The following is a 12489-nucleotide window of genomic DNA, read 5'->3' as shown; positions in this document are numbered from 1 at the left end:
AAGCAACATTTATTGGAAAAATTATCCTTTACCCATTGAAATGCCTTGGTACCTTTGTTGAAAATAATCAATCATGTATGTGTGGATCTAGTTTCGGACTCTTTATTCTATTTCATGATCATCTATCTTTATGCTAATATCATACTGTCTTAATTATTGTAGTTCACCAGTAATTCTTAAAATCATGTAGTGTAAGTCCTCTAATGTTGTTAACTCTTTTTCAAAGTTTTATTAGCTATTCTAGATCCTTTGTATTTCCATATAAACTTTAGAGTCAGCTGGTCAATTTCTGAAAAAAAAAAGGGTGCTGGAATTTTGATTGGGATGGAATCTATAGATCAGTTTGGGTAGAAATGACATTTTTACAATATTAAGTTTTCTACTTCATGAACATGTGTCTCCATTTATTTAGATCTTTTAAATTTGCTTTTTATTTAGATGTCTTTTAAATGGTCATGATGCACTATCTTTTTTACATATTGTGTTTTATTTGTTAAAATTTTCTTAGAAATATCTGTATCCATGTTGATGAGGGATATTAGTCTGTAGTTTTCTTGTGATATCTTTGTCTGGTTTTGGTATCAAGGTATTGTTGATGTCATAGAATGAATTGGAAAAGGTCCCCACCACTTGTACTTTTTCAATTTTTCTGGAAAAGTTTGTGTAGAATTGTTCTTTTTTTTCTTCTTCTGTGAATGTTTGGTAAAATTCATGAGTAGTCATCTGGCCCTGGAGTTTTCTTTGTGGGAAGGTTTTAAACAACAAATTCAATTTCTTTGATAGCTATAGGACTATTTCAGTTATCTAGCTCCTCTGGAGTGAGCATTGGTAATGTGTGTCTTTAAAAGATTTTGTACATTTTACCTAAGTTACTGATTTTATTGGCAGAAAGATGTCCATATTATTTCCTTATTATCCTTTTAATATCTGTAAGATTTATAGTAATTTCCTCTCTTTCATTCCTGATATTTTTTGTCTACTCTCTCTCTCTCTCTTTGCTTATTTCCTGATCAGTCTGGTTAGAGGTTTGCTAATTTTACTGATTTTCCCAAACCAGCTCTTGGTTCCATTGATTTTCTATATTGTATTTGTGTTCTATTTATTTTTGCTCTTATCTTCATTATTTCCTATTTTCTGCTTGCATTGAATTTAATTTGCTTATTTTTCTAGTTTATTTAGAAGCTTATGTCATTGATTTGTAATCTTTCTTCTTTTCTAATATAAGCATTTAGTGCCTAAATTTCTAAGCACTGCTTTAGCTGCCTCCCACAAATTTGAAATCTTGCGTTTTCATTTTCATTTGGTTCAAAATACTTTCTAATTTTCTCATTCATTCCTTCTTTAACCCATGGGTTATTTAGAATTATTTAGTTTTCAAATATTTTTATATTTTCAGATATATCTCTGTTAATTTCTCAGCTAATTGTGCTTTGGTCAGAGAACATACTTTGTATGATTTGAATATTTTTAAATTTGTTGAGACTTGTTTTATAGTCCAGTATATGGTCTATTTTGATAAATGTTCTATGTGCACTTGCAGAGAGTGTATGTCCTGCTATGGTTAGGTGGAATGTTCTATAAATTTCAATTAGGTAAAGTTGGTGACATTGTTCAAGTGTTGTTCAAGTATTCATAACCTTAATGTTTTCCCACCTGCTTGTTCTCTCGGTTTTGTTTGTTTGTTTGTTTTTATTTATTTCTTAATTCCTTCCCCCCGCTCCCCCCAGTTGTCTGCTCTCTGTGTCCATTCGCTGCGTGTTCTTCTGTGACCGCTGCACCGGGAATCTGTGTTTCTTTTTGTTGCGTCATCCTGTTGTGTCAGCTCTCCCTGTGTGCAGTGCCATTCTTGGGCAGGCTGCACTTTCTTTCGCACTGGGCAGCTCTCCTTACGGGGCACACTCCTTGCGCATGGGGCTCCCCTATGTGGGGGACACCCCTGCATGGCAGGCCACTCCTTGCACGCATCAGCATTGTGCATGGGCCAATTCCACACAGGTCAAGGAGGCCTGGGGTTTGAACCTTGGACCTCCCATGTGGTAGGCAGACCCCCTGTCCACTGGGCCAAGTCCACTTCCCTGTTCTATTGGTTTTTAAGAGAGGAGTTGCAATCACCAATTATAATTGTGGTTTTGATTATTTCTCTTTTCAGTACCGTCAGTTTTTGCTTAAGGTATTGTAAAACTCTGTTATAAGGCAGATAAACATTCAGTATTGTTATACCCTCTTGATGAATTTATTCTTTTTTACCACTACAAAATAAATTGTGGTGAATTATTTTATTTTTATCTTAGTACAGAAATCACCATTTTATGGTATGTTTCCTTCCAAATTTTTTAATACGTTTTTCATCAGATTGGGGAATCATGTTATATCCACCAATTATATCCTATTAAAATTTTTGCTATAAAATGTTACATATATATTGCAGAATAAATTCATACATACATATACTATTTTTAAAAATAATAAAATGAAAACCCTTGTACTATCACACCATTTAATAAAACATTACCAATACTTCTGAAGTTACCTGTGCATCCCCTTATACTTCCAAATGATCCTACTTCTGTATTAATCATTCCCTTATTTTTCTCTACAGTTTTCCCACATTTATATATATTTCTAAATAATATATTATTCCATTTCCCATTTTGACCCTTAAATAAAAAAAATAATACTGTATGTATTCTGACTTGCTGTTTTGCTTTATATTAGATTTCTGAGATTCATCCATACAGATGTATGTAGCATTAATACATTCATTTCCACTAGTATATAAAATTCTGTCCTATATATTTGGATAGACCATAATTTATTCATTCTTTTACTGACAGACATTTGGAGTGTCTCCAGTAATTTTGCTATAACAAATAATGCTACAATAAAGATTTTGAATTGTTACTCCTGGTGTATATGCATAAGAATTTCTTTAGACTATATACCAGGAGTAGAACTGCACACCTTCAAAATATCTTATTTTTCTTTACTTAACTTTTTTTTAACCTGGCTTGTCTTATTTATTTTAATTTCTTTATTAGATAAGTTGTGGATTTACAGAACAACTCCCATATACCACCCCATCACCAACACCCTATATTGGTGTGGGATGCATGTTACAATTGATTATAGCACATTTTTATATTTGTACTCTTAATTAAAGTCCATGGGTTAACACAGGATTCACTTTGTAGTATAGTTACATGGATTTCTTTAAAAAAAATTTGTTACCATATATACAATCTAGTATTACTCCTTTTAATCATATTCAGATACATATTTCAGTGCTGTTAATTGTGTTCACAATGTTGTGTTACCATCACCATCACCCATTACCAAAACATTTCCATCATTCCAAATAGGAACCCTGTACATTTGAAGCCCTAACTTCCCATTCTCTATCTCCATCCTGACCCCTGGTAATCTATCTTCAATTAACTTTGATTTATTCTGTTTTTAATAACTCTTCCTAATCATTTTTAAGGACTGCATGTTATCCCAATAAATTTATACACTAAACCACATCCTTATTGCTGATCTATTAGAGTTTGTTTCCTTTTTTTTTTTTTTAACTTTATATACAATGCTGAAAAAAATATTTTTGCACAGAAGGCTCTGTTTTTTATATCACTTCCTCATGAAGGATTTCAGTAGTGAATTTTTAAAATCAAGGCTGTACCAATTTACATTCAGTAGGAGGGGTTTTATTGCTGAAATTTGCAAACTAACATGCAAACTAACCCCCATAAAAGTAGTTTCTAATTCTTTGGGGATCACTGATCCTTTTGAGAATATGATTAAAGGTATGGACCTTCTCTCCAGAAAAAAACATCCAATTGCTTTCACAAACAAAACTGCATCTAATTTCAAGAATTTCTCAGATTCTCTGAAGCCCATACATTGACCCCTCTCTCGAATAAGAAATATTGTCCTACCCACTGAATATAATTTTTACAATATTATCCCCAAATAAGTTCACATACCAATTCTTACATCTGTCAAGTAACTTTTCTTTTAAATTGCCATTAACTAAGCACCCAAAACATACCAGCACTAAGATACAGAGAATAAGAGACAGAAGAATAAAGGTTCCTACTTCAAGGAATACAGAGCCTACTAAGGAAGACATAAATTAACAAGTATTCATTTTTAAGGACTGCATGCACTTTATAATCCAATGAAAAATGAATACAATCAATTTTGATAATGCAAACTAATACACATCCTTTCCTTGGTAAACTTTAATCAAAAGTTTAAATACATAGCAATGTAAGAAATTGTATCATTGGTATGGAGAAAGTGGCCACGGGAGTTGTGGAGGGCAGGGAGAGGGAAGAAGTGGTGTGATAAGGGGGCATTTTTGGAACTTGGAGTTGTCCTGAATTATATTGCAGGGACAGATGCAGAACATTATATATCCTGCCATAACCCACTGAATGGACTGGGAAGAGTGTAAACTGCAATGTTAACTATAATCCATGCAGTGTAGCAGTGCTTCAAAATGTATTCACCAAATGCAATGAATGTGCTGCACTGATGAAAGAGGTTGTTGATGTGGGAGGAGTAGGGGTGAGGGTGGGGACTGGGGTATATGGGAACCTCTTATATTTTTTAATGTAACATTTTGTGTGATCTATGTATCTTTTTTAAAAAAGACAATAAAAATTTTTCATTAAAATGTTACATTAGCTTTAAAAAATAAAAGAGTTTAAATATATAAAAATGATGTTTTTGACAATATTTCCTCTCATGTGGTAAGTTTGTGTATATATTTACTTCCCTCTTAAGTTTATTTGTTTAGTGTTAGATTTCTCCCAGGGTTATACTGGTTCCTTAAAATAATACTCAATTCATACACATTGTAAAAACACATGATATAAAAATATTAGGTGTGATTATAAAGTAATAAAACCTATTTTCTTATGTGACTAGAAAAGAAAGGAAAAATAAGATTTTAAAATGTAAATATCAACAAACTGAAGTTGAATAACCAATTCAAATTTATAACAATCTCAGCACACACAGAACAAAATGCCTGGCTTATTTTTTCTTCTTTTTCAAAGTACTCCTTGGATCCCAATAAACACCATTTAGCTTTTCAAAATAGAGGATCTTCAAGAGTACCTTAAAATAATAAAAAGATGAACTCTCATTAGGGATTACCTAATAAAAATATAGAACATGGTTACCTCCAGATTTCTACTACAAAATGAATTCTTTACATATGTGAAAAAGAAATCCAAAGGGAACAAGTTTTCTTTACAAAATATTCATTGAAATTCCAATTGCTGTCATGGGGGACAGGTAAAAGCATAAACAAGAATACATATGTATATATTTATATATACATACAATATTTTTAAGAAGGGGGATCTTCTTTATGTTATTTTTTCTCAACTCAAAAGCATGGTCTCAACTCAAAAGCATGGTCAATAAAGCATGGTCGGAATAGGGTTCCGGGAAGCTGATGTGGCTCAAGTGATAAGGCCTCTGCCTACCATATGGGAAGACCTGGGTTTGATCCCTGGGGTCTCCTGTTGAAAAATATAAATAAATAAATAAATAAATAAATACAGGGTTCAAAGATTTTCATGAAGTGGGTTTAAAATAAATGCTCTTTGACATATATTAAAAGAATTCTAATTACCTTGACCACATAAAAAATAAGACAATGAATCTACAATAGGTACAAATTATATACATTTATTTTTTAATAATTTTAAATAACACTCTTGTATAAATTCTTTCATATATTCAAATCACACACAAATTTAGAAATACATCATGAAGCCTAGTACCACATATGTATGAGACATGTTTTTAAAATTTGTGTTAGAATTTTTTGTGACATAAATACAAGTTTAATGTTTCAGAAACATTCCCAATTGCTTGGGCTGAAATTTAAAGTATTACAGAGTGCTTGTGCCTAGCATTAAAATTTGACTTTAAAGAGACAAGAAGCCCTGGGCTCACATTCTAGGGTGCTGTCGCAATTATTGCATACACGTAAATAACAAGTAAGAAGGATTCCCAAATGCCTTTGAAAAAGCATCTTTCAAACACTGACATTTTAATGATCCACAACCTTTAGTCCACTTGACATTATTTGACTTCTTCAGATGAGTCAGTGTGTTCTTCATGCTGTTCACCTTTGCATGTTATTGGGTCAGGATTAAAGAGAAAACTGGCATTAACCTTCCATTACTTTCTTGCACAAAACGAACTCATTTTAGTTCCTAAACTCTTACTGTCAAGATCACAACAGATCAAAAATTCTTTGTGGATGAAGCCAGAAATGCTTTCTTTGCTCTAACAGGCTATTCTGGGTTGCTTTTTACTTCTCTGAATAGAGAAGTCAGAGCTTTCCTTGAGATGTATAAATTCAACTCCTACCTGTATACTCCAAAATATAAGAACCAGGGATGCTCATTATAAATTATGGTACATTCACCACATGTTCTACAAAAAGGCCCTTTTCTTCTATACCAGACCAAGGTGAATGATCTAATAACCCAGTTCCAACTGAAGTTGCCAAGAGAAGTACTGTTACTTTAGCTCTCTGCCTCTAAAACAGCAAGAGAAGGGTTAAATGTCCTGAAGGCACTCAGCTGACCTAAATGAACTAGTAGGTCACTGAGTATTGCTTTAATGGTCAATTTTCCTGGAAATATTTGGCCTAGAGAGTAAACTCATAATTTGAAGGTTCTATAAATCCTGTCCAAAAAAATCTCTCTCTTCCCATATCTTAAAATCCATATATCCCAGGGAAGAGAAAAACATTAGTCCATAGGACCTTAATATCAATTAATATTAGTTTTTATTACCATCTTTCTTTATGACTGGAGAAACGCCATTAACAGAAGGGCTCTGGTAGGTAGAAGATAGAGTGAAGGAGGGGAAAGTAAGGAGGAACCAAGACATATTTAACATTACCTAAGGCATCTATCAGAAATACACAGGCTACTAAACTGAATTAATAAAGATAAATGCATTGCTAAACCTTAGACAAAAATTCTTCCAATAGTACACTTTCTAAAGGACTGATGGATCCTACTGCTGGACATTATAGTTTATGGGGATCATGACTTTAAGGGAATGAATATTTTGTACAGCATTCCACACTAGTTTCCCAGTCTACTTTCAGTGATAGATCACTTGATGACTGACTTCTATTATAAAGCAGAACTATTTCCATAAGCAAAAAGGCTGGGGATAATAAAGCACATTTTTAAAAAGTATGACCCTTTTTTTTTCCATTGAGGGAAATTAAGAACATGACCTAGGGGCTGTTGGGAGGAAGGCTGGTCTGCCACTTTACAGAATTCCTTGGACTTGGTCAGTGCACAACTTGTACAGGCATACATAGCAGCCATTGAGGAAAGCAATTTCTCTCTTTCTGTTGGTGGGATTAGTTTACTTTAATGAAGCACAGATGGGAAGTATTGTTTTCTTATCATTAACTCTGGTTTCAGACAGTAATCATCCTATGTTCATTCCATAAAGTTCTTCATACATACACAGCTCCTTGTACTTACAAAAATTAGAAACATCCATAGATGGGACTTTTCCTTCCAGCCTTGTGTCCATGATGAGACAATTTCTGCAGTAGGGCAGAGTGGAAAAAGCATGTGCTTTGGAGTTAGAAGTCATGATTCCAAGCCTAATAATGACACACATTGTGCAACCTTGAGCAAAATATTTAACTCCTCTGAACCTCAGTCTCCTCGTCTATAAAATAGGGACAATAATTATTTTCTCAAGAGGTTATGGTAAGGAAAAAGGACACATATATAGAAAAGTGCTTTGCAAACTGCAAAGGGCTACACAAATTATTTAACAAATGTTAAATAATTTTAATGTAATAGAATGTAAATTCCCACCTTTGTGGACAATGGCCAAATATATGGAGCACCCTAGGCTACCAGAAGTAGATTATCTGTCTGTACATCCTCCAAAGTATCATCTCCAAACCCTGAGAAAAATTTAGGAGTCTCCTAGAGTGTTATGATCGAATTCCATGTTTCTCTCTGGTGAAGTTAAGCAAAGATGTGAACTTGGATTTCCTAAGCCTAATCCAATAGATCATCTTTGCTTTAAAAACAAAAACAAAAACAAAACCATTACACAGTTTGCTGTTCCTCCCAATAAATATGTGTAGTAGACTTCTGGCCACCTTTCTGGCTAGGTTAATCCTTAATCTGTCAATATAACAGATGGGTACATGTCGTCTAGGGGAAAATTACATTGAAAAGCAAGGACTAACTACACACACCTACCTAACAGAACTACCCTCTAACTGAACAAGAGGAGGAAGGGAAAACTGTAGCACTACCAAGTGATAGAACATACCTCATGGCAAAAGTTCAAATGTAGGAGGTTTTTTGGAAGGGGAAAACAGTAATATAAATATTTCACAGGCATAAAAACTGGAATTCCAAATGATATGATGGCTCTTCTTTTCTTTGGAATTAAAATATTTCTAATTCCTTTGGAAGACTATCTTTTATATTTAAAAGTAAATATTTTTGAATGAGGGTATGTTTTATATTAATCTATGTAAAGGAGAAATCTTATACAGGGTGGCTAGTGTTTAATTAGGTGAGTAGTTTGAGGAGTGCAGCAGCCTTGTCTCAGCTTAACAATCATTAACTTCAAAATCTATTGCTTCAATCTATATTCATTGTAAGTCAAAGGGGATATAACTCTTTTAGATTGAGAAAGGGAAGAAAGATTAGAAACATTCAGTCTCTTATAAATTTCAGCAATGTCCAAAAAGGGAACAAAAATGACAGATGCTCACCAGAGTCCCAGCTCTAGCAATATTGCCATCTATTTTACAGTATTTAACCAATCCCCATATTTTCTTTTTACAATGCTATTAACTGCTGTACAGATAAATTCTAGATGATAAAATATGACATGTTTTTTTTTTACAAATAGATACAAATACAATGTTGACCAGATATCCTACATAAACTATGTACACCTTATTCTCTAGAGACAGGAATATTCCTTATTTTTAGATAATAGATCATTTTCACTGAGATTCTGAGGCAGACCATTGGTTTCCTGCTCCCAGATGCTGCCTTCATTTTCTCTTTACCATTTGAAGCTTATCCTGTGCTTTAATTCTACCATTGAGCAAGAATCCTGGAAAGAAAAACCAAGCCCCTTTTAAAGATCTTCTAGGGACTTTTCTACCCCTATTCTAGAAACAATCAAAATTGTTTCAAAATCAGCTTTTCTTCAATGATGTCTTTTAATACAGTAAACTGAACATCTTCCCCAACATGTCTTTAAAAAAATGTATTTCAAGCATGGAGATGAAGTCTTCCAGCAGTCTTTCTCCTCTCCATATCCATCATCCTATTACAAGTGGTTTGGTGAACACTTACCCCTAGTAGTCTATTTAGAGGTCAAAGTGGATTTGGACAGCACTATGGGGTTTGGCCTTTCTATACTCCCACATGGTTTGATACAAAAATATACTTCAATTCCTAATGACAGTGAATGCTTCAGATCTTCACTGAAAAACTAGAAGTAACAGGTTAAGTGCATTACAAATTGTACCTGAAAATTTCAGATGCACTGTTTGCCTTTGCTTCCTCAGCAAGCGCTGCACAGACTTTGTCTGGCCTAGGGTTTGATGCTGTCTTAATAAGCAATGTGGTTTAACAATGCAGGAAAATAGTTCTAGCTCCTTAGGCTTTGTAGTTATGTATGGGTGTTGTCAGGGTCAGCTGACCATTGGGAGCCACTTCATTACCATCATCTTCCAACAATCCCGACACATCTGCATTGGGAATGCTGTCGTGGTAGCTGCTGAAACTGATATTGTCTTCTTTCAGCTCGATGGTCCAAAAGGGAGCATTCAGTTTCCGGTTTTGGTACTCCCGATACATATATACAGCCCCCACAAATCCCATCAGCAACACCACCACAATGATGATGACTGTCAAAATGATAATGTTAAATTGGGTCCATGATACATCAGCTAAAGCTGAAGTACTGTTTTCAGAAGAACTTATTGAAAAGATAGTCTTTAGGGTTGTGGGGGTAAATGTGTTATTTATAACAGGGGTGGGCACTGATGTGGTCAAAGAGGCATTGGAAACCAAAATGGTAGTACCTTCAGATGTTGGAACAATAACTTCTGAAAATAAAAACAGAGAATGAAATGTAAAAGACAAAATTATCTAGTTCTGAGAAACAATAAAAAATGCACATGGGAGTGGAAGGTGATGTGGGATGTTGACATGATACTCGCCTTTAAGGTAATGCAACTTAAAAATAATTTTGTAAAAATCGTGATAAGAATCAGAGTCTAGAAATCTATATTATTATAACCATGACTGTTCTCCAAAATGTATAATGTCTATATTAAAACTAAGGGAAAATTCCAATGTTAGAGTTTTCCACTCTTCTTTACTCGTGGACAGATTAGTACAAATTCCTACAAAGTGAGTAAATATCACTTTTGAGTTCTAAATCTGTTGGCTAAAAGTAACAGAGATAGATGGTAATTATTTGAACTAATAAGCCCAACATATCTGATAGAATTTCACAAAGGGAAAAATCTCCTCAAAGGAGTTGAAAACAAAATTGGAAAAACTACTACCTGAAAAACACAATTCAAATGTCCAAAGTGGATATCAGCATGTGAGAAAACAGCTTTCCTTTAACTCCATGTGTAGTAATTTGTCTTTCATGTAGATTATAGCTATTCTATAATTAAAGTACTATGCTTCGTACCTCTAATAGCAGCATAGTTTATGGAAAGATCAAAGGCTTTGCAATCAAATAGAACTATATGACTTTAGATAAGTATATCCGTTTAAACCTGAGGTTCCTCATCTGTAAAATGGGAATAATAATAGCTACTTTGCAGAAATTTTGGGGAGGGATTAAATGAGATCATATAATATACAAATATCACATTTTAATGTTTACAGTCCCTGGCACATAATAGGAACTTAATAAAATGATTACTATTATTATAATTCAGCACCATGGTCAGTTACATCAACCTAGCCTAAAAAGGGGCATGTTTATATTATTAAATAACTAATGAGAAAAATGAATACAGTCCTAATACTAAGTATGGACAACGTATGTCTCCCAGATAGGAAAGAGAACTGAATGACAGCATCTCTAAGCTAGTGATAGAATTCAGTCTGTCTTTTAGGCTTGATCACATAAGGGTATCAAGAAAATGGAGAAAGATGACACTTGCCACAGATGAAGAGTCCATCAGTACAATAGTCAGCATCTGTTAGGATATCAATGTGGTTTATAGAAGAACATGATCTGTCTAATCTCTCTACAACCTAGTAAACTCTGAATATCCCTAAGTCATCCTGAATTTATAATTGTTACTAATTTTTATCTAAACCTTTATCTAACTTGCCTGTAAGAAACATGACATCTAAATAACTTTTTCTTTTAAAAAACAGAATGAATATTATTATTTCCTCCATTATACATGGCAAAACTTAGGCCTAATTTTAGGACAGATTCTAAAATGAACTCTAGGTTCTCAGCTAAAACTTCTAACCAGATTATAGGTCCCTCTTTGGGAAGACCTTTGATGATCACTGGAAGTAATGAGAATATATGAAGCAAAGGATAAAAGAAATGATAGGTCTTTTAAATTATTAACACAAAAATAAAAATAGATGGAGAGAAAATATGAGAAAATTACAATGACTTTGTCTTGGTTCTCAAATTTCTTGACTTGACTTTGGAGTGTCAGGAGAGCAGCAGGAATAGAAAGAATCCTATCAAAATCTATTTCCAGAAAACTCCTCTGATGGGATTGGAAGGTTTTACAAAGCTAAAGATAGTTGTCCTGAGATTTTCACCACTAGTATTAGACATTAAATTTACAACCTTAGGTGAAGTGTTACCTTTTCTGATGCAATTTTCCTTGAGGTTTCGAACATAACCTTCTAGGCAGTTCTCACACCAAAATCCTGTGGTGTTATGGAGGCAGTTGATGCACTCACCACTCTCAGGCTTGCAAATCTTTGGAGTTTTAACTGGATCCACGTGGCCATGACACTGGCACTTTATACAGATGCTGTCAGAATTGTAATAGCCATTTTCACATTTATTGCAGTTCTGGCCTGTGTAACCATCTTTACACTGGACACAGTTAGGTTCTGACTCACCCAATTCTAAAAGAGACAGAACAATATAATTTAGTATGGTCCCATATTACACTAAAAAATGCAAAATTACTACTAATGTTCAAAAAAACCTCCCCACTATCTCAAGTTTAAGAGACATATGGAATCAAACTAATAATCTATACCTTAGTCACTACCACCCCATTTCATTGTGAATCGTGGGGCCATCTAGAGAACATATTCAAGCAGGGAGGGAAAGATATGCTTACATAAAGATCTGAATAATTGTTATGGATTAGCACTCTTACAATTCTTTTATTCCTTCCTTTTAATAATTAGGTAAAATATAGTTTTATTTTTAAAA

The 12489-nt window shown here is 33.8% G+C and overlaps 1 protein-coding gene across 3 annotated transcripts in view; it reads right to left on the bottom strand.

The window, feature by feature from the left end:
* Window positions 1-5680: 5680 nt before the first annotated feature.
* MEGF9 (multiple EGF like domains 9) overlaps window positions 5681-12489 on the bottom strand; it is a 141218-nt gene continuing 134409 nt past the window's right edge. The window contains exons 5-7 of one of the 3 annotated variants that reach the window (XR_011649480.1): window positions 11904-12173; window positions 9568-10150; window positions 5681-7597 (exon numbers count right to left, since the gene is read on the bottom strand). Coding sequence is in view for 2 of the 3 variants with exons in the window: in XM_058302475.2 (XP_058158458.1) it covers window positions 9699-10150; window positions 11904-12173 (722 nt within the window). In the remaining variant the exon portion in view is untranslated. Of the gene's footprint in view, window positions 10151-11903; window positions 12174-12489 lie in introns of all 3 variants that reach the window. The other 2 variants (XM_058302475.2, XM_058302476.1) reach the window with 2 other exon arrangements.

Source organism: Dasypus novemcinctus, chromosome 8, assembly GCF_030445035.2.
Source record: "Dasypus novemcinctus isolate mDasNov1 chromosome 8, mDasNov1.1.hap2, whole genome shotgun sequence".
NCBI classification, from domain to species: domain Eukaryota; kingdom Metazoa; phylum Chordata; class Mammalia; order Cingulata; family Dasypodidae; genus Dasypus; species Dasypus novemcinctus.
The sequence above is the reverse complement of the archived record's forward strand: the minus strand, read 5'-3'. Positions and strand labels throughout refer to the sequence as shown.